The sequence below is a fragment of the Eutrigla gurnardus genome (assembly GCF_963514095.1).
Source record: "Eutrigla gurnardus genome assembly, chromosome: 13".
Classification (NCBI taxonomy): domain Eukaryota; kingdom Metazoa; phylum Chordata; class Actinopteri; order Perciformes; family Triglidae; genus Eutrigla; species Eutrigla gurnardus.
Genome location: NC_139936.1, coordinates 6,548,461 through 6,574,994, shown reverse-complemented (window position 1 = coordinate 6,574,994; position 26,534 = coordinate 6,548,461). Strand labels below are relative to the sequence as shown.

At 41.2% G+C, this 26,534-nt stretch overlaps 2 protein-coding genes across 4 annotated transcripts in view; one reads left to right on the top strand and one right to left on the bottom strand.

The window, feature by feature from the left end:
• LOC311023251 (ras GTPase-activating protein 1-like) overlaps positions 1-26,534 on the top strand; it is a 389,455-nt gene that overhangs the window by 23,913 nt on the left and 339,008 nt on the right. The window contains exons 25-26 of one of the 3 annotated variants that reach the window (XM_084024957.1): positions 76-155; positions 1,923-3,485. In XM_084024957.1, the coding sequence (XP_083881083.1) occupies positions 76-155; positions 1,923-1,971 (129 nt within the window). In that variant the 3' untranslated portion in view covers positions 1,972-3,485. Of the gene's footprint in view, positions 1-75; positions 1,054-1,922; positions 3,486-26,534 lie in introns of those variants that run through there. The other 2 variants (XR_014598202.1, XM_084024958.1) reach the window with 2 other exon arrangements.
• Positions 871-5,964, bottom strand: ccnh (cyclin H). The gene is made up of 10 exons (XM_084024969.1): positions 5,768-5,964; positions 5,551-5,675; positions 5,329-5,448; positions 5,049-5,122; positions 4,414-4,627; positions 4,123-4,286; positions 3,807-3,877; positions 3,573-3,678; positions 1,501-1,564; positions 871-1,398 (listed from the first exon to the last, which is right to left on the bottom strand). Exons 2-10 carry the CDS (start codon positions 5,665-5,667, stop codon positions 1,372-1,374), a joined length of 957 nt encoding a protein of 318 aa, XP_083881095.1. The 5' UTR covers positions 5,668-5,675; positions 5,768-5,964; the 3' UTR covers positions 871-1,371.

Sequence of the window (26,534 nt, the reverse complement as noted above, 5' to 3'; positions counted from 1 at the left end):
GCTGGTGATATGCACAGGACTGTTTATGCTGTCCTGCTTGTGAAGATGTATCTAATACCGGTTTCCTCTTTGCAGCATGTGTTGAAAAAGCTGCTGGCAATCACAGAGCTCCTCCAGCAGAAGCAGACTCAGTATACCATGTCCAACAGCAACAGGTAGTACTGCACTCCTCTTCTCCTCCCATCCTCCCATCCTTCCGTCAAGTCTCCTCCACCGGAGTGCAGCGCAGAGGAGACCTAGCATGCTCTACCTTCATCACCATGGCAACCCCTCCATCATATCCTCCTCCAGTAGTCCCGCCCATCCCCACCCACCTGCCATCTTGTCCTGTTCACCACAACAGAGCTATGCAACCACCGATGCAGTACTTTAAAAACAAAAATGAGAAAGAAAAAAAAAAAACTTGCACCAGTGACTGACAGCTGTATGCACAGGAAACGTTTTCCCCTCAAACTGTGTTCACAATACTGACTTGGGTACATTTCATTCCCTTCATCATGAGGGCCAAATATAAAGATTTCAAGAGTTTCTTTGTACCCGCTATGTGTTTTGATAGCACAGGTTGCCAAAGTATACCCCCCCACCCCTTCCTGCCTATGAGGAAACTGACATGAAGAAGCTAGTTCTCTCAGTCCCCTTTTCTTGTAACTGGATTATGAGCGATAAAGCTTTTTTTTTATACTGTAATTGACTGATTTATTTTAAGTTTGTGACAATATCCGCAAAGTGCATTTCTGTCATTGTTCTTTTTTCTTTGTTTTCTAGATTGGAACAAAGTCTTTAAGAAAAGTATGGTTATTTTATATTAAGAATAAATTCTCTTGCTGGAATCATGAGTATATACGTGAGATGAGCTGCATTTTTTTTCCCCCCTCAGATTGTATCAGCTATTTTTTGATTATTTGGTCTTTTTTGAAACTTCTCAATGCCAGACAAGACACATAATAATCAGAGAAACCAAGTAAAATGAAAGTGTTTACAGCAGTAACATTTTTGAATAGTACAGACTGTATCAGACATGCATGCACTTATTAAACAGTTTTTTGTAAAGTAGATTATGGAGTCGTTCATTGTCCCCTGACAAAGGTGGAGAAACGTATGCACACAGTATCATGTGGCTTGATTACGTGTTCCGTTTTTAATCTGCAGAAACAAAAGACATCAGTAGAAAAATATGTTTATTTTTACTGCAGAACAAAAGTAGATCCATGTTTCTACAATAAGTTGTAGGGAAGTACAACACTTCTGCAAACTATGACACTCCATCGTGTTTTCTTTGAAGGCTTCGTCATCCAACCTCGACGAGTTACTATTGGAGTTACAAGTATAATAACTTAAACTTTAAATCCAAAACCATTTCTGGGTAAATGCTCATAACAGATCTTCGTCGGTCCATTCCTGCAATAAAAAAAAAAATAAAAAATTAATATGGATTTTTACAAGAAATGTGTAGCTTTACTTAGTTTGAATGTGAGCCTGTAAGGCGAAATATGGTCTCACCTCTTCTGTTAAACGTGGTTCTTTTGATACGTGACCATCTTCTTCATATCCTCGCTTTCGTTTGCTGCAATGCAAAAGTATTTTTATTACGAGCCGAAAACAGAATCACAAGTTTAGACTTACTGTTCCTATCAGACCTTTTGCAGGTAATCGTTTAAACGCCATTCCTTACATTCAACGTTTGTGACCCTTTCAAGTCCATTTAACACTCATTTAGTTAAGTAGTGTGGTTTCCACGACACCTTCATGATCATCATTAGTAGATTTACTTTCCCCATGTCTCGTACTTGTTATGCTACATTTTTAGACACCATTTGTGAATATATATATATACGTACAGACTGATAGAATTTTAAAAACACACAGATTTAGAGATTCTCCAAGCATGAACCTTTTACAAACATGTCCACTTTATCTTACAGGACAGAGTGCACCATCATGTCACTGGCTGCTGCCATCCAGGTAATGTGAGTTTTACAGATTCCGACCCAAGAATCAAAAGTGTGGTAGTCAGACCACACAAACAGCCAGCCAAAGTGAGGCCTCATCCCGCGAGGTGCCCTACCGAAGACTAAAGTCAGTTTGTATTTATAAGCATGTGGCCTAGATTCCTGGCAGTTCAAACGCAGTATGGCTGCTCTCCGTGGGAAACCACTTGCTGCATATCTGAATACTGTCCTCCCAAAGCCCTTCCCAAAATGCTTCAGGCAACGACGGTGTGTTGAACTGATGAAAATTTGACATGAAGCCTTGTTGCATAAGACCTTGAAAAGACTTTCTATGAAGATAGACCTGAGATACAGTCAACTGCAGAAATGTCTGAACTTCTTTTATCCTGCTATGCCTGCCACTCCCTCATTTGACTGGTTACGGTCGGTTGGCGTGGAAACCAGACAAATGTGGCACCCCGATCAGCCACTCCTTTCCTTGGACACAACTTGCGAGGATTACAGAGGAGGCAATCCAAAGCATTGAAGTAGCGTTTTCTGCCGTCATCAGGGAATTCAAACACAGCACCTCTCTCCAAGATGACACAAGCCTTAACTCCCTTTCTACGCGCCGCCCGCTTCGTCCACGTCACCTGGTATTACGACACGCTCTTCCTCCGAACCGTTGCCGACTTCCACCGTTTGTGTTATGAACTACCACGCAGCACTGGAACCACTTGTTATTTTTTTTTATATGCTGCTTTGTTTGTTGATATTATATACTTAGGCTTGTATAGAAGTAAACGGTGTTTGTGTATGATCTAGCTGAACAAAGCTGAAAGATAGTCTACGCGTTTGTAGGAGATATCTGTAACCTGTCCTGTGCATGTGTTAACCCTGAATGGATCCTGCTATAGTGTGTGGGCCTACATATATGCTGCTCTAACAAAACATCACCTGAACTCCCGCGAAGCCTTGGGGGTGTAAACAAAAGCTTTCATGCATTTGCAATCTCTCGCTCTCCTGCCATCACAGGTGGTGTTTCAGTACACCTCTGCACCGACTACTTTCACACAGACTCATCCTGGGAAGTCATGCCATGCACAGATTTATCAACTTCAGTCATAAAAAAAAGGGGTCGGCCTCGTGTGCCTCCTGATGATTCAAGCAGCTGCCGAGTCTGAATCTGTGCCTGTCATAGCTCAAGAGTTTACCAAACTGTTTACTGTAGTTGCACTTAAAGATACCACGGACCTCACCAACCTCACCAAGTGTTAACAGACAGCTGGCGACCGGCAAATGATTACGAATGAGCCTAAGAGTCTCCTCATCAGCGATACCAATATCAGCTGTGCTACATGGTATGGATGATGTAGGTAGGAATGTGGCGTGCTGTTGTACTTCCTTTCTGTATTTCATACAGCTGATGATGTGTTTATTTTTATTTTTCTACCTGATACTGAACCTTGAACCTTTTGCATCTTAGATACGACAACCTGGCTAAAATAAAACTGTTACTAAGTGTGACAACAGAAAACTTGCGTTGCTTACTTGGGTGTGGGGGGATAAAAAATACGTCTTCGATAACAAATAGCAGCACCGATACACAACACTTTAGTACAACAGGCGACTTTATCTCCTTACCTGCTTGAACTGGCATATTCAGCATGAATCCTCTCCAACTTCTTTTTGCAAGCATTCACCTCCTCCGGTTTGGGAAGTTCATATTTCTTTAAAAGAGTTTTCATCCCTGGATGAACACAGAAATGATTTACTTTCATCTCAAATAAGAGCTCTCTGTACCGCACAATGCAGTGAAGCTCAAAGGGCTCAATGGCACCATCTTGTGGTGTCAAATTGAAGGTGCAGTTCACTCACGTCTCATTGAGTCGTACATCTTTGAGAGACTTTCTTTGTCCTCTTTCAGTCGCAAACATTCAGTCAGGTAACTAAGCATTTGAAAAACAAACAAAAACATTGTTTTACATTTACAATAACAAAGAGAAATTTCAGTTTATGGGGTTTTGTTTTTATTCTGGACAACATTCTTTGATTTAATTGCTACACAAACAAATTAGTTAACGATAGTCAACCAGTTGATTATTTAAGGAAATTGAATGCAGTTTATTATGTCTTAATTTCTTCAATATTAGCATTGTTCCTCGTTTTAACCTGAGCATATGTGACAACCCACCTCTCTATGCTGAGACCAGCTCTCGACGTGCTGTTCATAATCGCTGTCAGGGCGATCTGGGACGGGGGAAACAGCAGTCCTGCGTCTGTCATGGTCGCCTGTGTCAGAAAGTCATCGGCATTCTTCCTCAGTGACTCCGGGTTCTCCAGCGTGGGGTATCTCGTCTGAGGGATGGCATTTAGAAAAGTGACATCATTTATTGAGACGGGTCAAATAATCTGGCTGAATAAACTAGATCAGGACTATGAGTGCAAGATCTTCAAAGCTCTCTCCCAGGAGTCCACCAACTACCTTCAGGTCAATAAGCAGGCCTTCCATCGGTCTGTAGGGATTGTGGACCACCAGGTGAAAGTTGAGTTGTTGGATCAGCAGCAGCTCAAACTCCAGGATTTGTTCCAGAACCCGTTCCTGCCCTGCCGGGGTCTCCTGCAGGAGGTTGCCCACAAACTGGGTGCCGGAAACGTTGAACTCATCCACTTTACAGGACAGGTATGCACACGTCAGCCTGAAACCGGACGGTCAATTGGAAATACGTTTTACAGACGGGCAAAAACAAGGCTGCACATCATACTTTTTCTGCAGTTTTGCAAAGGATAGTCTTCCAAAAATAATCCTTTTCTAAAAAAAACAACAACAAAAAACACCCTTTTTATAATAATTCCCAAACATTGAAGCAAGGAATATTTAAAATACCTTATTCATTTATATATGTTATACTTCTTTTCCAGTACCTTGAGCACTAGTGGCCAGCTAATCATATTGCATTGCCATTGTATTAAAAAAAAAAAAAAACCTAAAGGCATTCCAGCATTTACACAATTAGAAGCACATTATTAATCATGTTCCTGCTTAGCATTATTACCTACATTTGGACCTTTTGGTTATTCAAGCTAAATACATGCTCTTCGAAACCTATCTGTACTCACATGATAATCCTGGGGTGGTACTCCATAATGGAGTTGTTCAGGTAGAATCTTCTGAAGTACATGATGGCTGTACCCTGCACAGGTGAGACACATGTAGGTCAAAAAACTACAGGCAGGCATGTCATATAGTTCCCAAGACCCCTAGGAAGAGCGCTGGGGTTCCCATAGACTTACATTGGGACAGATAGGACTGTGAAACCGCAAATTTATTCATTTTTTAGCAACTTTTTCTACCTCCTCGACTGTTCCCCGCGCAGACGAAAAGAAAGCACACACATACCACAACGGACTTGGGCATTATAGGCTTGAACGCGTTGCAGAAGTCCAGCAGCCTCTTCTCGTAGTGTCGGAATAAAACGTCTTCCTCAGGACGCTCCAGGAGCTTGGACTCACTGGCAGGCTGATTCAGACGGAGGCGGGAGAAGGGAAATGAGGTGTCACAAACGGGACTTACTGTTCTTGATTTGGTTTATGTGTGGTGTGTAATTTATTTACTACTTACATTCCCACTTTCGAGTATCTTGTTCCGGAATTTCTGGTTGGCCTTGCATCTCTTCTTCTCAATATCGTCTTCACTTCCAAAAATCCAGTACTTTCCTTGTGAACTGTTGTGGTACATGGCTGCTTCTGCAAGAAAAGACGGGTTAAAAACAAGAGCAGTGGCAGAAGATAAGAGAGTCGTGACGTTGACAGGTGTGCGCCAACATCAGTTAACTTACTTTATTTGTGTCTAAATATACCCAAGTCCATTCAAAACCGGATATCGTTGAAGACGAAGTTTAGTGATTTAGCTGAGTACAAAATAACCCCTTTAATTCCTGGTGAACCTTAACAAATCCCCACTGTCTTAAATCACCATCACCAGCAATAATAACACTGATGCGCGTCGCCACTCTCCCGTCAACGCTGTCCCATTTTGATGACGCGATATTACCGTAATGTAGGATACAGTGCGCAAAACAAATGTATTTATTTATCAGTTGGCTCTCACAAACATAGTCAGACAGATTTTCTTCCACGTATTGCTTGACTTGTATAAGTGCAACATAGTTAAACTTGAAATTGATAAAACAGATGACTATCATATAGATAGCGTCATTCATGATTATTTTACAATTCTGTGTCGTCGTTGTCTTCTTCGTGTTTCTGACAGTTTTCAGGAACACAACGCCACCTACCGTTCTGGAGTATGTAACAGGATCTAGTTCCCATTAGTCTGTGATACTTTCAAGTGTCTTTTCATCACTTTTTTCGACATTCTATATACAATGACTTTTTCATCACGTTTCTTGACATATTTTACTATGACTTTTTTCATCACGTTTCTTGACATATTTTACTATGACTTTTTTCATCACCTTTTTTCAAACTTACTATATAAGCTACTATGACTTTTTTGACGTACTATATTTTGCCTTTTTTCATTACTTTTTTTTGCCATACTATATTTTGACTTTTTTCATTACTTTTTTTTGCCATACTATATTTTGACTTTTTTCATTACTTTTTTTGACATACTATATTTTGACTTTTTTCATTACTTTTTTTTGCCATACTATATTTTGACTTTTTTCATTACTTTTTTTTGCCATACTATATTTTGACTTTTTTCATTACTTTTTTTGACATACTATATTTTGACTTTTTTCATTACTTTTTTTGACATGCTATATTTTGACTTTTTTCATGACTTTTTTGAAATACTATATTTTGACTTTTTTCCATAACTTCTTTTTGACATACTATATTTTGACTTTTTTCATTACTTTTTCGGACATAGGCCTACTATATTCTCTGACTTTTTTCGACTTACTATACTATGACTTTTTTCATCACTTTTTCCGACATACATGACATTTTCGTCACTTTTATTAATTCAATTTTTATGACATACTATACAATGACATTTGTATTAGATACTGTACATACATACTATACAATGACAATGGTGGCATGGTGGTGAGCAAGAGGGGCCAGGGGTTGCATCCAGCTTCAGGATCCTTGTATGGAGTTTGTGAGCATGGGTTTCCTCCAGGCTCTCCCACTTCGGATTGACATTTTAATGACATAGTATATTGTAACATTTTTACTGTACTATGACATTTATTAACAACATTTTTATGACATACAATATATACTATTACAGTTTTTATGACATACTATACTATGCAATTTGTTATGACATGCTATGACATTTTTAAGACATACTCTACTATGATAAACAATATATATTGTATGGTATTTCCAAAAAAGTCATGAAAAAATCATAGTACAGGCTAGTATGTCAAAAAAGTGATGAAAAAAGTATAGAATGTTGAAAAAGGTCATGATAGTATGAATATAAAATGTATGTCAGTCTAGTATGTCATAAATATGTTTAAAAAGGTGAAAACCCCATAGTATATGTCATAGTATAGTCTGTCATAACATTTCATTAAATAATGTCATGGTATAGTATGTCATAAATATGTCATAAAAATAATTTCTATAATTTCTATATCAAAGCTATAGAGCTTGTTTATAAAAAGATAATCCTGGGGGAAGATCCCTTCAGTTCCACCTGAGCAAAGCCCAAATGTCCTACAAACGTCCCTGCACTTAAATAATAGCTGAACTTCACCTACTAAATGTATCCATCAAAATACACCACTTATGCACACTTACAGGTTGATAAAAAGTTCACCATCCTGCTCTTGGGAAAAGAAAGAAAAAAGGCCTATGGCCTAAATTAGGTTTATCCACAAATATAGGCCTCTGTTGCATGGCATGTTACCCTCACTGTCCATAGTCTTATATTATAACTTACTTGGATGCAATTTCGGAATAACTGAGCTGCTTCATGACCATGTTGGTCAAATTCCTGGATGTGGATCATTTTAGATGGAAGAACGTAACAGAAATTGAATCACACGGTATGTTTAGACGGAGCCACTCAACCCCCACCAGTGTTTCCGTACACCACAATTTGCATAAACATGAGTAATTTATGAATAATAAATGCCCCTGCATTCAGCGGGAGCCGTTAATTTGCATATCACCACAGCTACAGTTTTATTTCCTTAGTGCGGTGTTATCATGAAGCCCTTCAAGCCTGCATAAACCAGAATCAAAGAAATAATGCATTATCAGGTATGTGCCGAGAACTGTTTTAGTATCTTAATCTCTTTCTTTACAGGCGTAGATGATTCGAACGTAAACGCGTGAGCTCCGTCTGTGATATGCTTGTAAAACGCTCTGTACGTCGGGGTGTGCGCGAGGCTTACATCTGCAGCTATCCATCGCGCGGTCTTGCCCTGTAAATTGCATAAACATGAAGTGTCGATGCATTATTGATGAGACCATCGCAACGTTTACTGTATGTGCGTCCGTGTGTGCGCGCACTGATAGGGCGTGTAATGCTCGCGTGCGTGCACGTGTGATGGTTTGCGCGCTTGTGTTGTCAGCAACCAAACACCTTCTCCTTCTGTGTTTTCCGCTGGATTCCGTCTCAGTGTGGTGATAACTCAGTTAAAATCTTGTTTTAGAGTAGGCCTATCTATATTTAAAAAAAAAAAAATTACATTTAGCAATTTGGCAGTAATGAGACTCAGTCAATGTAGCGTGCACTCTCTTTTATTTGTAGAAGAAATGCTAGGATGCTATTGACACAGAGGCAGCAATAAAGCTCGCTCTCTCTCTCTCTCTCTCTCTCTCTCTCTCTCTCTCTCTCTCTCTCTCTCTCTCTCTCTCTCTGAGTGTGTGTGTGAGAAGTGGTTCGGAAGAGAGGAACAACATTTTAGTTAAGATCTGCGTATCTGTCACTAAAGGTTATTCCCATATATCCTGACAGGCAGTGTGTTATGGGAAATCAGACTCGGGTGATTTTGTGGCATCAACAGATGAGCTGAATGATCTGTGAGCGTCCCTGATCACGTTATAGTCTCTCCACCACCCAGCATCAAGTCTGCACACTCTGTCTGTTATTTCCCAGCTGCTTAGGGAACCTTTCCAGGCGCGGTCAAATTACTGCTGTTCATGGACACAAAGTGAGCCGCTGACCGACGGACTGATGCTGCGTGAGGCATCACCTTGGCTTTCCACAGCTTTGTAAACTATGTGTGATGATGATAATGTTGCGGAGGGAAGAGGATGATCCCCATCGCATGGCTCGCCTCCCCACTGTCTCATCTCTGAACTTACTTTCTTGTATGAAAGGAAATCATTTGTAAATAACCTTGACAATGCAATGATTTCTCTCGATTTCTTTTTTTGTTAATCTATTTCTCTGATATTCTCAGTGTTTCGCTGCGGTGCTCCATCCATTTTAACTTCACACACCAACAAATACAATTAAATCCTGATGCAAACTGTATGTGCATATTAATTATTCTGCCCGCCATCCGGCACACCCCCACCCCCCTCCCCACTTGTGCTGCGGTTGCTACGGCAACCAGGGGTGTCATCAGTGCTGATGTCAGAGGCTCCTTCAAGGACACACACGCTGGGTCAGGTGGTGCTGCTGCTGGGCATCGGCTAACACCCGAGTACAAAATGGCCGCCATCATCCCCCCCGCTATACTTTTTTTTTTTTTTTGCCGCAAGGGAGAGTCACTCTTTGAGCTGTGAAACAAAAGGGGAAGTGCACCTGTGGTTGCCTTGATACCTTTTTTTTTTAACGATACGTGTGATACGGATGTTGAGGGATATTCTTGGTGTGATTGGTGTGACGGAAACGCATCACAGAGCTGAGCTGTCTGAGCCCCTCTGAGATCAGCTGCCTGAAGAATTTAGAAATCTGCCTGGCTAGTGCATTCACAGCCGTGTGTGCCTTTGTGTTTGAATGTGTCCGTACATTGGTTTCCTCAGGTTGGCATTAAGCAGCCAAGGTTTTTTTTTTTCTCCTTGCCCCTCCCCCTCCCCTTCCCCTCCAGACACTCAAAGCTCCCCCACCATCTCCCTCTCCCTCTCTGTCTCTAATTGAGCTTTGTGTCTACCTCCATCTCCATTCAAATCCAGAGTCATTTGCATACTGCCGCCGTGCGCCGGACAGCTCCCCAGCTGTACAGTACAGAACTAAATGAGGAACACAGACCCACTTTATGTGCCGAGAATACTAAGCAGCGAGGAGAGTCATTTCCCAGTTTCCTGAAAATACAGCTACCTGAGAGAGGGGAGATGGAGAGGAAGGAGGATGGTTGGATCAAATCAGTGCATTCAGGGCAAGACGGGCATTAAAGCAGGTGTGATTGTAGAGGAAGAGTTTGTTATTTCTAATAAATCTAGACATTGCAGAAGGTATCATATACTATAATTTGACATTAAAGTAGCTGGATGATATATAGAGAGGTGGGTTGTAATAAAAGCCAGTTTTTCATGCATGTTAGTATTCAGACGTCAGTGCTTCTGTGCTCCAATTTGATTGCGGATTTTTTTTTCACGAACATTCCGTCGGAAAGTACAAGACTTACCCAGCTCTTTTTTTTGGTATCAGTCCGACACGATTATTGCTCCCGTTTTGCTCAAATATTTCCAGGTTTAATTTGGCTGCAGCTGCCCCCTGGCTTTTCTCCCGCTTCAGTATATGGAGGCCTGATTCTGAGCTCTCCTGCACTTCAGGATCAAGGGATTTTAGGGACATTTTGCTTGAGTGCGCACAGGCCTGTAATGATGTTGTATTTTTGATGCACTCCAACCACACTTAACAGAATATGTTAAGCACACCCTTGATGGGAACCTTAAACCCCCAAGACCAATTTTCATTTCTAGCATAATGGTAGGATTTGTGACATTTCAACTCATTTCAGGATTCAATCAACGCCATAGCTCCAGGGAGAGCAAAAATGACATGCTCTTTATGGCAAATCCAACTGTCCTTGGTTTACTATAATGCATAAAACTTCTTCCTCTACAGCAAGACCAGCGAGAATTGAGTGAAATGTAATGACACATTTAACTTCACCTTGAAGACCAATGCAAACAGTGCAACAGTGTTTCATATGTGTTCTCTTGGTGAGTTTAGATGGAAATGTTTTATTTCGAAAATAAAGTGCGCCAGGATTTAAATCACAGGGAAGTAAAAAACACACACGGTGCTCCGTCAGTCTGAACACGGAAGCTTCGAGTGAAATGCAGAAAAAAGGGCAGATAGAGTGACGCTAAAGTGTAGCCATTCTGGTGAAAAACCAATCCTTCACAGTACAAAGCTCCTACAAGTCCTCCAAATGACCCTTTATATCAACGTGCAATTTCCTCACCTTTCCAAATAGCCAGGCCATTTGGGTGAGATGGGTGCACGTATAGCGTGCTGGTATAGTAATGTATTGCCCATCTGTTTGCACTGTTCTTTTTTTGTTCAGCTGGAGTGTATTTGTGTATTTGAGCATGGACGTGTCCTATTATTTGGGTCGTGTATACTGTTACTGGCATTTTTTTTCCTTTTTAAAAATATTTAATTTATTTAATTTCTATCACATATTAGAAATGAGTTCCCCCCCACCCCAAAAACAAAACAACCACTTTCTCCCTGATAGCTACATTCTTAAAAAGATGTGTACATCACTAAAGTAACGCTTTATATTGAGCGTGTGTGTGTGTGTGTGTGTGTGTGTGTGTGTGAGAAGATTTGTACATAAGAGAATGATTTTACTCGCAGTAGGGGTTTTGCATCTTAATCTAATTAAGGACTAGATGCCTGAATATAGACAAAGAATTATGAGCTTGATGGGGGAGGGGAACCGTGTTTGATAAAGTCAGGTTGCCCAGCAACCCAAACCATTTATTGCAGACAAAAAATGCTCTCTAAGATTTAATAATCTGGTTTTCTGCATTGAAATGCAAAGGAGGCTGTCAAGCTGCACCTGAAGGACAGCAAAAATTAGGCAGGGTAATTACTCAACTTACAGGTGAATTGCTGACCTTCTGCAGTGAGTGCCTGTCAAAATCAGCCCTCAAACACTGCAAATCAGCCAAAATAAGCTTTTAAATATGCCGTGTAAAAAAAACTGAAGTGAATATAATTGAACCGGCATGTGCATATAGCGGTTTTTTTTCACATTTAAATTTTGTTAATTGAGCAAGCACAAGTGAGTCTAAACGCAGTCATTATGAATTATATACGATGTTCATTTTCAATTTTCTACCCAGACAGGTTCACAGTTTTCATGCCTCGTTTATTTCGAATATAATGACCGATATAACAGACAAAGGAAAAGATGCCAAATATATCTTTCTTTCTGTTTTTATATAAAATTTAACCTCAGTTTTAGCAAAACAATCAAACACAAATTTCTTGAATATATATTTATTGATGTAGTCTCTCACTAATCGCAGTGTTTTTATAAAAACATTTTTTTTTTTTTTAAATATTAACCACCCAAAGGTGTATTTTCTGCCACTTGTCATTGCTTCTCTAATTGACAGTGTGTAAGCTGGGTGTTGGCTGTTGAAGTGCTCCTACTATAATCACTGGCACCCTCCTCTCTTTTGTTTTCCTAATTGCCGCCATCACTTTTGTTAGAGAGCATTGTTAGAAGTGCATCAATCCCCAGAGCAGAGCACTAAAGGCTTCCTGTGGACTTCCTGTGGACTTCAACAAAAAGCCTTGTCAGGTGGATCAGCCATTAGTCACCAGTCCACATTGTCTCTGACAAATCTGACGTTTAAAGTACACGCATAATTCCAAAGCACCCTCCGTGCTCCACAAATTGGACACATTTTATCCTGGAAATGTCATAAACGTCGGGTTGAACTTTTTAAAGAAACCATGTTGATTTGAGCCTTTGCTCAGTTAAGTCTCTTATCAAACACATAGCAGTACAAAAAAAAAAATCAAAATTAATACATTTAGTTGTTAACAATGATTGCTATTATTATCATATCAGAGAATGGGGATATTTTTAAAAGCAAGTACTACCTTTTTAGTTGAATTTTACGTTTTCATTTTGGCTTTTAATTCAGCCTTTTTTTAATTTAAAAGGTTTAATGTCTGGCTATTTATTGTATTTTACTTTTTTTAAAATGAGCTTTATTTATTTATCTGTTTTCAATTTCTATTGTTTTGCTTTTTGGTATATGTTGGTATTCCAAGTCAGTGTTTTATTTATTTTAAATTATAGCCTGGTGTTTCCTCACTGTAAATCGGTGATATTCATAGCTTCTCAACCTGCCGTTATAATTGAAAATGTTATTAATGCCAATGTCACTTCTTGCTTTGGGGGCGGATGAGGAAAGGGGCGTCACTTTGTGTTACTGGTATGGCTGGTTAATTTTTTTCTTTCATTTTTTTTTTTGTTCAGAAGGGGACTTTGTACTTCCAATATTTCATTTATATTTACACATTTGTGAAGTATAAACGAATATACATTTTAAACATTAATTCAAACATGATATAATGATGATAATAGCATTTATAATGATATAAATACTACTAATAATAATATTTTGTCTTTATCTGATTGAAGTTTCAAAAAATAATTTCACCTTGTGTGTGATCTGTAATAGATTTTGCTTCAATGCACAGATTAAATAATGCCCTCTTGTGGTTTTTGTGTGAGGAAAGTATATGATTAATATAATCAGAACAATATGAATACATTTTTCTGTCTGGTTTCCTTTACTTTAACTCAAAATATATTGTTATACTGACATCACATCTTGAATTATGTTAACATATCAATTTCCTCATTTGGTATCAGTTTCTTGAGTCTTAAGGTGTTGATTTAACTCCAAACACACACAGTCACACACTTGTGTGGATAATGGGAATTACTCCGTCTTGTCACTAGATGGGGTAAGAGCGTCATTTAAAAGGCTTTGAAAAGGAGCAAATGTTGGCTCACTGCATGTTTGCAAATAGCAATTTCTTGTGAAACTGCATTAAAATTCCTTTTAGTTTTTTCTCGAAATCCAGGCTCTCTGTGAGCTCTGAACTTAAGTCACCTTAGCAAGTTGTACATGTGTTGAAGCTCGGAATGAGGTGTGTGTGAATGTTTTCCCTGCTCTGATGTGCGTATGTGCATGGCTGAGGTGTTGGAAAAACCCAACAAAGTGCCTAAATACAAAGAAAAACAAGTGGATATTGTGTGTTCTGCGTTGCATTGCAAATATAACACCAATGCAATGCAAATATCATTTCATTGTTTTTCGCATATATTCATACTGTCAAAACCAAAGTTTTTCCCAGTCCGTCCTTCACCCTTCCCACAACCCCACCTCTCACCTGCTTCATACGCTGATTTCAGAGTAGCATATAATTAGCTCATGGTTGTGTTATGGCCCGCTGTTGTTCGTCTTGTCCCGGCTCCTCAGTGTGTCTCAATTGGCATGGGAAAGAGAAGGGGAGAGCTTAACAGCAAGAACTGTGAGGCTCTGTGGAGATGACAAGTAACTCCTTGATTAACCCATAGGCTGGTTGAGCGGACACACTGTGTTCTTTATTCATGTCCCTTGTCCTTTTCTTTCAGAAAGAGACCCAATAGGGCCCAGCAGGTGAATGTAAAGAAACGCAAGAGGACTCCCCTCCGATCGGCCTTTTCAGACCCAGACAATGGGCCGGCCCACCTCTTGTACAGCTGCATTAAAACCCTGATTAAAGTTCTTCCTGCTGATTGAGCGATTGATTGAGGATGCAGAGCTAAAACCAACAAAAACCTGCACTGCTGAGGCCTGATAATGACTGGGCCCCACCTACAAAGCACAGGCTTCAAATGATTAGTGGGGTTTTGTTTTCTTAGTAGGTGTGTGTGTGTGTGTGTGTGTGTGTGTGTGTGTGTGTGTGTGTGTGTGTGTGTGTGTGTGTGTGAGAGAGAGAGAGAGAAAGAGAGAGCGAGGTGAGGGAGGACTGGTTGTCTAACAATACCAGGAGGTCTCCAGGCAGATAGCTCTAATTAATCAACGGCCAATGAGAAAAAAAATATTTCTTAGCAATACAATAACATTATCGTATTAATAACATTATATTTATAGCTTATATAAAATAGTTAATCAAGTGATAGATGAAAAAAAAATTGGAATTTAAAGAAAGAATTCAAATATGTATTATTTGAAGTGGTCGGTGTGTTGTACTGTACTAGCCCTTTAAACTCCGTACGATTACCTGCAACATTAAAATGGTCTCCCACACACGCTGGAGGGTCTGTTAAAACTTTCACATGCTTATCATAATCATGTTTTCAAGTGTGGATTTTTAAACACTCTTGTCATTGTTATGTAAACAGCCCTTTTTTGCATGTTAATCCTTTTGTGGGAGAACGATAGGGAGATGCATGACGACATGGGAATTGATTTGTGGAGAAGACGCTGAGAAGACTTTAACAATGTGCGTGTGTGTGTGTGTGTGTGTGTGTGTGTGTGTGTGTGTGTGTGTGAGAGAGAGAGAGAGAGAGAGAGAGAGATTCTTCAAGAACCCATAAATATTGCATTTCTTTGTTTGACGGATGTGTGACACATTTTCATGTTTCCTCAACAAATTCCACTGTCATATTTTTCCTTTTGTCAGTCATCTTCCAAACAGCAGATCCTGACAATTATTCCAGACAAACTCCTGATCAAAACCACCTTATTCTGTCTGCTGCTCAGCTCCATCACACACACACTGATTGTTCATCACTCTCCTCTTCCTCTTGCACAATCCTTATTTGATTCCAGCTCGGTATATTGCACCACTCATCAGTTCAAATGCAAAAATTACATTTACAAAGTGTTTGTGTCATCTATATTTCATACATTTTTTGTAATGTCTGTTTGTTGATGCACAGTGCAGTTATTACAGTGTTGCTGCAGAGCGACTGTCGTACGGCTTCTCTGTATGTGCTGTAATGAAGCAGCTAATTCACAGTTTCAACAGAGGAGGTGCTTGTGCGTCTGCATTAATGTTGGCTGCTCTTAATGATGGACTTATCAGCAGAGAAAAAATGGTAATAATGGCCGGGAAAAGTCTTATTAAAAATGTGGAATATTCAGTTTGGTGTGATTTTGATTTGGAGATGTTTTTGCCTGTAGGTTATCGATTCAAATAGGAGTGAAATTATCTTTTTTTTTTTATCGTTTGATATTTCAAATCATGGTAAATTATCAGTGTCATTTGTTAATTTTTTAAGTTTTACAAATTGAGCTGTGGAATTTCCTTAAAAAAAATGTTTTAATTCACACACACTGAAAACTACAAGAAAAACTTTTTCCCCCCAGTTGAACCTGGAGTGTTTGAATAACAGGAGAGTGGAAAATAGAGACAGGCAGGTAGAGAAAGGCACTGAGGAGGCCCTCAGGCTACAGTGAGGGTCTTGGGCAGATTGGCTCTGGGGCTTCACAACGATCCTCACATCCCACACATTTGTGAGAATAGGGTTAACATGCCACTGTGCCTACACTTACACTGTGCCCTCATGCAAACACACACACGCGGGCACGAACACACACACCCGTTTAGGCCCAGACGTCCGCCTACACCCACTGTGCACCTCATAGCCTTTTTAACTTCTCCTCTGTGCACCTTCCTCCCACTCGTCTGTTATTAGCCTCAGACAATCAGACTCCCTGACTCCACCTTGCGTCAAAACGACCTGCAGTCTTCACACTCAAGAGCATAATTGTTCCTTGTGTATGCTGTGCATCAACCTGCTAATGCATAATCACAGAAATGGTGCGGTAGATAAGACATTCGTGAGATATTAGTAAAATGTCTAAAACGGTGGAATCGTTGGAGTGCATGATTCCTAAAAAATCTCTAATATGGTGAGAATGTGCAATATGTTTGTGAACACAGTTATAGGAGTTGTCATTTTATTTTTGCAACTTAAAGCCGTTGCAGCTGAGGTTATTCCCCGGGATGTTTTCTTTATTTCATATATGGTCAGGGAGTTTTATTTAGTCTTAGATGATGCAAGTGTGGCCTCAGGGGCATGAAAAAGAGAAAATGTAACCATTAACAAAGAGCCTCCCTCTCTTTCATTTGCACCTTGTACAGCTCTTTACTCCTTGGAACCTTCTTGCGTATAGAAATGGACATTAACCATCCCTGGCAGGCAGCGAGTGGGATACGAGCAGGGGTCTGTTGATAAATCCAGCTTGGTTCATAGTCAGACTCTAACAATGTCCTCACCGAGCCCTCGGAGTGAAAAGCTGTGAAATAGTGTTTCTGTGTAGCGCTGCTGTTCTGTGTTCACTCTGCTGATTTATTATAGATACGACACAGTGTTACTACTACTACAACTCTGCTTTTCATGCCAATTGTAGAGGGTCAGAAATGAATGACCACAGGAACATGATGAGTGATGTATGGATCAAACGTTTGTATTGTCCATAAAGAAACTCTCTCTCTCTACTGGATTTGGCTTTTTTGAAGAGAAGTGAAATGTGTTGTTTCATATGCGTGTTTATATTAAAATATGGCAAAAGTGTGTGGGCCGTTTCAAGAATTATCTTGTTATTATCTTCTCGGTGGGTGTATTTCCATACCCTACAATAACCACAAAGACTGGCAGTCTCGACAACAACCCCTGTCCTAAGCGCCGACCCCCAGCCTCGTCCTTGCCACCAACAGCCCCCCCCTCAACAAACCGCGGTCCTCTGCAGCACGTTGTCACACACTCGACCCTCCGTGTCAGCGGTGGGTCAGGGAGGCTGTGTGTACCATCAAACACACATGTCAGTGTGAGGAACTGCCAGATTGTCAGTAACTCTTCTCATCCAACCCTAAAATATCTCATAGTTAAACACCCCCCCTCCACACACACACACATAGACAAACACACACACACACACACACACACACACACAGACTGGCTCAATATCCTGATCCGTCTGACCCCGGTGGATGTGGATCAGTGCAGAGGCACTGACAACTGAGACTCTGGCATGCCAACAAGCCTGGTGTGGATGAAGTGATGCTTTGAATTAAAAGTACGTTGGTCACTTAAGTGAAGCTAACCTGATTTGACTGGCTAACGTGATTTGAGTGGGCTCAGACGGCGACAGAGTGCCACAGTGTGCGGAGGGGAATGGATCTCTGCCAGCCAGAATCTGCTTATTCAGTCGATAATGGAAGCAAAGGCAGCCAAATGAACCCAGAAGTTCAGCATGGAGCTAATCTGCAATGTTAACAGTTGCCCTTGCATTGATGCACTTCTAGGTTTTATCACTATGGTTATTTAATAGCCTCCGCTAAATGCTCTTGAGCGTTACTAGCATTTAGTGTGGTGATCATTGATAAGCTATCTGATTTTTTTATTGGCATTGAATAAATGAAAGAAATCAAATGTGATTCAAATGCAATCATGCGTGAGTGTGTTTTGTTTAATGGTTGTATTTTTGATCCCACTGAATGTCTATGTTCATCTCCATTTCTGTGTTTGGTAAGCACTGCATATAGTCACTCTTAAAAAATAGATTTTGTTCCATTTCCCATAGTGTGGTTAATTTTGTAGTGAGAAAAGCATTTGATGAGCGAGGCCGGGCTTCTGGGGTGTTTTTCAGAGGTGAGAGGGTATCAGAAATGGTGGGATACAGAGTGCAGAAGTGTTGATTAGGGAGAGGTGGGTGGAGAAAAGGATTTAGACTATTAGGATGCCCCTTTATATCCGTGACTATGAAGCACAGCTTGTGTGCGTTTCTCTTACCAACTCCGTGGCATCACTGTTTGTGTTAGAAAAAGCGTGGTCTTTTGCTTTGTATGTAAAGAAGGTGAGGTGCAGTGCTTTTCTCCCCACCCCCCCCCCGTCCTCAAAGAGCATTAATCATTGGTTCTCAAAGACACAGTCTCTCTGAGGAGCAGTCACTCACCTCAGAATGACGAGACACACATGAAAGCTAGCAAAGGGGGGTTCAAGATAAGGTATTGCGAACCATCCTGCAGGGAGAAGGGGGAGAGGATTTCCCCTCTCATTAAAGATCAACCCCTCCGCTCTCGCCTAACGAGAACTCCTTCTTGAAAGCAAGCAAGCAGGCAAACAAACAAACAAGCACTCACTTGGAGGGAACTGTAAAATGGAAAAGAGGCTTTCCACAGTAGAGGATACGGCATACTGTCAACTCGGTACGTGCAATAAACTCTCCAATGTCGCACTTGTCAGCATAAGTTGTGGACTATCAATGATTCTCATCGGTCACAGGTGGTCTCGGTCACAAACCTGGGCCTTCTTCTGCTCATCCCAGAGATGGCTTCATGACCTCAAAGCATGAGGCCTTGACCCTGGAGACCAACCCCTGCTGGGCCTCTAATCCTGTCTAAAAGAACCAGGAATATGGCTTCTCCGCTCCTTCTCTGGACTTTGGGTCCTCCAACAGTTCCCAGTATATGAAGGGATTAGCAAAGCAGGCCTCAAGCACCCCTGCTGACTCAGTGTGGAGCTGACCCTGCAGCCCTGTGGCCAGGTGGAGCCCCACGATGGGAGGAGACCCACGACCGAATTAGCTTCTCTCTTCCTCCCTAAATGAGGTGTCCTGAAGGGTGCCAGGTAAGACAGGTCACGAGGGGTCGGCAAACCCCTGCGGTCTGACACAAAAAGCGGCAGAGGATCACCTGCCGCTTGCCAGATCAAATGGGGGCTTAAATACGGGGCTCCTCTCTTGTCAAATCTCTCTCCATGAATACTCAGGAAGGCCAAAAACTACTGTATAGCCTCCCCCAGTCTTGGCCTCCTGTAGACCCGAGACCCTGTTGACTGCTAACACCTCTGTACTTCAGCCCAGGTCCCCTCGCAGTAGCCATCAAGCTCTTAATTCCTACTCTCAGCCCATCACAAAGTACTGTGTGCATAATAGACCTATAATCAACCCCTGGCCAATGGAGCCTTTTCTCTCAGCGTGTCTGCACTCATGTTGAGCTTGCATGTCGAGTTGCAATGAGATGCTAATTAGACTTCATATCTACAGAGCTAATCTGCGTGTTCACATTCAGGTGCTTTTAATCCACTACATAGACAAGCACCTTGCTAATTTGCAGGTAGTATTACCATAGTGGTCAAGGGAAAAAGGCTAAATTATCTTATGAAAAATTACGGTTTAGACATGTTTGAAGGGAGCTGTTCTGGTATAACACAATGCAGTAATTATCGGAGCGTATGTACAGTGTGTTCTGTGGCCGCAAGGTTAATGGTCAGATCCTGTTCTCTCTACCAAATAACCTCATCAAACTGCACTGCATGACAGGGTAAGTGAGGGGTGTGGCGATCTAGGTGCCCAACACAATGCCCCTTGTCAGTCAGCCTCACTCCTGGGGGTGAAGAAGGGGCGAGGGAGAGTGCGCTGGAGGCAGCCACAGGCCATTGGGTCCCTGCGATTGGCCTTAATCCGCCAGCTAATAAGTTCAGAGAGGGGCCATATGCTGCGGTGCAATGTGTGGGGAGGGGAGTGTTGCCTCATGTTACTTACACCAGGCCGGCGCTTTCTCAGGTACCGCCCTCCCACGGCCTGCTCCTTTGTACTGGGGGATCAGCCCTCTCCACGCTGTGAATGGTCCGAATTGATTAAACCCCACCGTATAATTGTCAGCAAATCCCAGCGAATCATTTCCCATCCATTTGAAAAGTACAATGTGCGTTTCTCTTTTTCTCTTCGGCTCTTTTCTTCCTCACCATCCCCACCCTTCAATGTCCTTCCCCTCCTGTTTTCTTCTTCTTCTTTTTTTTTCTTCCTCCAAGGTCTCAGGTTTGTCCCTGCATGCCACTCTCGGTCCCCTGCATGAGGGAGAAAGCAGAGGCAGGAGGAAGAAGAGGATAAGAAGAAGCAGGGGTGAGGAGGCATAGGGTATGCTTGGCTGGACAGTTGGCTATAGATGAAAGTGGGCAAAGGGAGACATGTTTTAATCTGTGGCCCAGGACAGGGAACGGGGTGCTGATCTGAGCTGGCACCTGCCCGGGCACAGCCAGGGCTGAGTTTGGTCACAGCATCAGGTTAACACCATGGCATTCAGCATTTTAAGTAGGCAGGAGAACATGAACAGGTAATAAATGTTAGGCTCCTTTTTTTTTTCCTTTTCTTTCCTCCAAATAAAAACGACAAGATCAGTCTTTTCGGCAAATGCCTAAATGTTTAAGTGATGTTATTATAGAGTGATGTGTCGACAAGGAGGTGGACAACGTCAGACTTTAATACAGGAGACTTTAATGAGTTTTACCTTTCAAATCATGACTCAATATTGTCTTTTTAAAATATCAACAACAACAATTGTTCCCTAACGTGGTTATTAATGTAACCATGGCGATGGGTCCTCAAACTTCCATAAAGTAATGATTTTTACCCAAACCACAATGTTTCGCTAACGATAACTTACAGTATTAAGAAAAATTACCTTTATTTTAGCATTTAAAACCAAAAGATTTGTATACTTTTATAGTATTACCTACTTATCTGCACGATCTTTTGGATAACGATAGGATAACAGAACACCGATCACAGACCAATCAACCTCTCTGACACTTGTCCTTCCTCTAATCAATCCTCCATTATGAGTACACATGTTCAACACCCTTTCATTGATCTGAGGGGTCCCTAGACAGAGGTTCAAGACTCTCTGACCTCAGCCATTTAACCTTTGACCTCAGCTCCGGGCTGAAAGCATGCCCCGATCTAATGATTCAGTTGATTTCAGTTGGCCTTTAGCTTTAAAAAGACTCATCAAAATCAGGTTCTGGACATACATTTTGATGAGTAGATCTTTAATTTTTATTGTATAAATAATTATCTGGACAAAAAAAAAATACTACGAAGAAGACTTTGAACAGATCTGTTTATAGGCCCCACAAAAAATGTGCTCATGCCATTATTTGAGCATAATACAGAGCAACATGTCCTCCATCATAATGGATAGTTCTGCATCTCACATTGTTCGCCATCCTTTGGAGATCCTCTTTGCATACGGGGTCACATAGGCCCTGTCACGGATCTCGTAACCTGACATTGATCTTCAACTTTGACGCTTGGCTTTCATTACTGGCTGAAGGGCGTTGTTTGCGAGAGTGATCTTCATGTAAAGTGCTCATAAACGATCACAGGCCATGCAGGCAGATTTATGATCATGGGGGTTACAAGGAGACGCGGGGCAATGCAGCATCTCATCTCTACTCTTATAGATAGCAGTCGTGTGAGTTTGGGGTTTGTATTCGGTCACGGTGGTGCTGGTGACGGTGATGATGACGGTGATGATGAGGAGGCGATGGAGGAATATGAGGAGGCTGAGATAAGGTGGGGGAAGGGCAACAAGTAAACTGTTACGCAAGAAGCCGATGTAGTTCGGATGGATAATAGAGTCCAATCGAGTCTGAGCTAATTCATATGAAAACTACCATGCAAATGCTCCTATGGACACAAAACACATATTAACATGCTAATTCTGGATGTAGCTGGTGGTCAGGAAATGTTGCACCTCTGGCCCCTTATTTCCATGCTGAATAGTTAACCTTGAGATCATCGCTGGAAAATGCAATCCTCAAAGTCTGTCCCTCTAAAGAACCCATCTAGAGAGTTAATTATCATTTCCCATGCACAGTTCTGGATTGTTAATGAATTCCCATACATATTTTAAGTATAATGCTTTCTATCACGGGCTTTATCTAGGCAGGTGTCGGACTGGGAATTATGTCACTATACAGTGTGTTCGCTTCTGCATTAAAACTCAATATATTTGCTTTGCTTTTTGGACACAATTCTGACCACAAGTTCAGTAGCTCATCATGTCAAGGTTCCTTAATCCGTCACTTGTCCAGCCTAAGTCTGTAATGATGTCCACTAACTAGCACTGGAATCCTTCAGAAAGAGACTCTTGGGAATGAGGTCGTGGTGTTTGGTTTGTGAACTCTGACCTCTAGTGACCACAGTGGTCAGACCCATACATGGGCTCTTGTACCAATGAGGTCATCAATGGGACCTTGTCAAGGGCCTTGAGCAAACAGATTAGGCCCATTGTTTGTAAATAGGATGACCAGCTGGCTCACTGCCCGTCACTTTAATTATGTGACCCGTGAAGACGACAACTGACACAAGGCCTAGTTTACTGGGATATCAAGTGGTAGTCCAAGTTATTTAAAAAGGCACAAGTTGTTATGATGCCTGTGTCTTTTCTGCTAGAACCCAATTTTTAATGAATGGTTTGCAAAACAACTACTATTTGACCATTTTTAAAGGCCAAATATAAATGTGAAATTCTAGTATCCTGCAATTTCTAATATTTTACACAAATCAATTAAAATTGCAGCTCAAAAATGCTAAAACAGTACCAACAAAAACATGACTATCACCCATCACACATACAGTATATCCCAGCGAAGAAGAGTCATATCCAAGGAGACTTGGGTTAAGTCGAGTGTTGCTTAATGCCTATCATTCCCTCGTTAACCCCCTGCTTCCCAACAAAACTGCCCCCCATTGCTAAGGACCCACCCTACCTGTGTTCACCCAGTCTTGCCCCTCCTTGACCCCTTGCAGTGCTGACCATATCCTCATTTGACCTGCATCTCCCATATGGAGAGAGGCAGTGAATGAATTGGGACGAGACATTGCTGGAAGGTCAGAGGTTAAATGACCAGGACTGTTTACAAGGCGATGGGGAGTTCAAACAGCAGATGCTTGTCCAGTCTTTGTCCTCACCCATTTAATGACTCCATTAAAGATGGACAGAGTATTGAGATGGAGTTTTTAAGCAATTATTGGTCCAAACTGTGTGAATATAAATTTAAAGAGTAACGTAGAATAATTTCTTCCATCTAATAGATACGCAGCTACCAGTCCAAAGCTAAAGCTTCCACACCTCAGCTTCTCTACATCTTCTCAAAAGGGTTATGAATCTGATTAACACAAGGTTTGCTTTTGTTTGGACACCCTGTGTTTACATAAAGAGGCCCAGTGGGACCAGCCCTGGAGGTCAGGGGGTCGAACCTTGGTTGTCAGAGAGCCTTGTGACATTTCTTTCCCACGTTTCCAGGCTCCCATTGTCCACGGTGAGGAGCCCCCGTTAACGTTTGGCCCTGGGAGGTAGTGTGGCGTGAGAGGGAGGCCTAGGGCCATTGGACCCTCAGCGGGTCCCTGGGAAACGGGCGTAACCAGGCGGGGCTGAGGCGAGCGGGGACAGCATGGGGTCATTTTCCGGCTTGCTGCCCCTCTAAAGGGCTTTGGAGCACAGTATTGGCCCCTGGAGGAGTGCTGGTGTGGAAGACAGTACAAAGGGCTTTGTCTGTGTGTGTGTGTGTGTGTGTGTGTGTGTGTGTGTGTGTGTGTGTGTGTGTGTGTGTGTGTGTGTGTGAGAGAGAGAGAGAGAGAGAGAGAGAGAGAGAGAGACTGACTATGCACCTCAGCAGGTTTGTGTGACTATAAAAATGATTATTTTACATGTTAGCCATAAATCTTGTCTTGGGTTTTATAAATAACTAATTGTGATAATAGATAAGGGAGTGAAATAATATGGTGATTTTAGCAGAAACCAGTTTTGTAAAAAACAACAACAAGGTGTGTGCTCACAAAATACGGGAAGATGATTCAATAATCATAGCAGCTGTCACATAACTAATTATTATTTCCAAATAAATAACATCCTCATGGAAGTAGAATGCAAAGTAAAATATCCTAAATTGGATTAACGATCTATAATGTAACTGATTTCAGAGGTGATAAAATATTTGCAATAACACACAATGAGATAATTATAAATGGTAAGTTATTTAATATAACATGATTGATTTAAATCACTATAGTTGGACTACTGGAGTGATCACAGGTGTTTCTATCAGTCAGATAAGAAAATGGCAACATTTCACTGTAAATTTCATATTAAGCAATAACAAAGCTCTTAAATTTACGATATTCTGTTTAGAATTACTTCACAATCCTACTTTCTTTAGGTTATGCTGAGTAAATATGCCGTGTGTTTATACACATCACAGCATGATCTTGCAATATTAGCACAAACTCCTTCTTCCTTACACCTTTCCTCGCTAAGTAGATGTGCATTTACATTTTGCCTTCTTCTAGTCCTAGGATGTCATTTGAAGCTAATACACCCAGCTATTGAATAATAAATAGACATCAGCAAAATGAATAAATAAAACATATCATTCTGCCATTATCACCTTTTCTCTGTCTACATGACACAAAAATATAACCGACGCTCCTACTTATAATAAGGTCATCCTTTTTTAATGTTAGCTTGCTCACATCTTCCGGGTCTCTGACAGGTTTTCAGGAGTCTGCGGTGGAATCAACATGTACAGTAATGTGTGACTAGGTCTTTGTTGATCTGAGAGGTGCTTGTGCTCGCTAGCTTTCAGAGGTGATGGTAGAAAACACCCCCTCAACCCCGACACACACACCACCACTGTTCCCGAGGAGAGCAAAGGCAGAAGCAGCAAAGGATCTTGAAGGAGAAACGGTCTCTGGTGTACAGTGCACAGAGAGGATCTATACCGTTTCTCTCCTCTTGATGCAGCTTGCATGTGTGGTGACGAATGGCAACCATTTTGTTTTATGCATTAAAGTAGAGATGACATGAAAAATGCCTTTTTAACCCTTTTCAATCACATATTCGCTCTTATTGTGCAACTATTTAACAATATGTGCAGAAGCTATTTTTTGTAGTATATCAAAATCCAAAGATCTTCTTCCTGTAAAACAAAATATGCCATGCTCTTACATAAGCTAGTGCCAACCAATGTCAATCTATCAATCTGCAACATTAAGCAATTTAGGTTCTGTATTACATTACATTCTTAGCACGCCTACACTTTAGCAGTCAGATCAAAAGCAAAGGATTTGATTTAAAAGCCTCTTGTAAGTGTGCATCACTCAAATATTCTGTGCCAATTAGAAATACTCGCAGTACAGAAGCTAAACACGCCCTAACAATGTGTCCACCTCACATATTTAAATGTTTTGAGGTCATCCCTGGGGAATATGATGAACAGTGGTCATTACAGTGTAACTCATGATTGCGATACAGTAGTTGATTTGATAGGGACAGCGCAGATTAAGCCAACATGCTAGTTTCAGACCATGGGCCTGACGTGTGCGTTAGAAACAATATAGGTGGATCCAATGTTAAGCAGCTATAGACATCTGTGAAGTTTCATGACTATACCGTCCTTATTAAGGAATATTAATGGCACATAGACGATATTAGAAGACTTTCAAAGCTGATAACCAACTATATAACCATAAACAACAACATTTTCATTGGTCTCTGCCTGCTAGCTTAGTTATACTATTGAAACCGTTTGTGTGTCTGTGTTTATGCAGTTAATTGTTATAACTACTTACCCAAAACTCCTGCTGCGTTACTCTTCTGTCGTTGCGTGTGACGTCATATGAATGTGCCGCGTATTTCTGGACGCATACGAATCTCTTAAAGTGACAGCGTCAATTTAACAGTAGAAAGTCAGCCAGTACAATGCTTCATAGACAAAATAATACAACAATATTTAACCGTCCCTTTCCCACTGTAACATTTAATTCATACATATTTAATTCTAACACCAAGTATTGATGAAGCTGCAATCTGCTCAAGGTTTGAAGGGAAAAAGAAGAAAA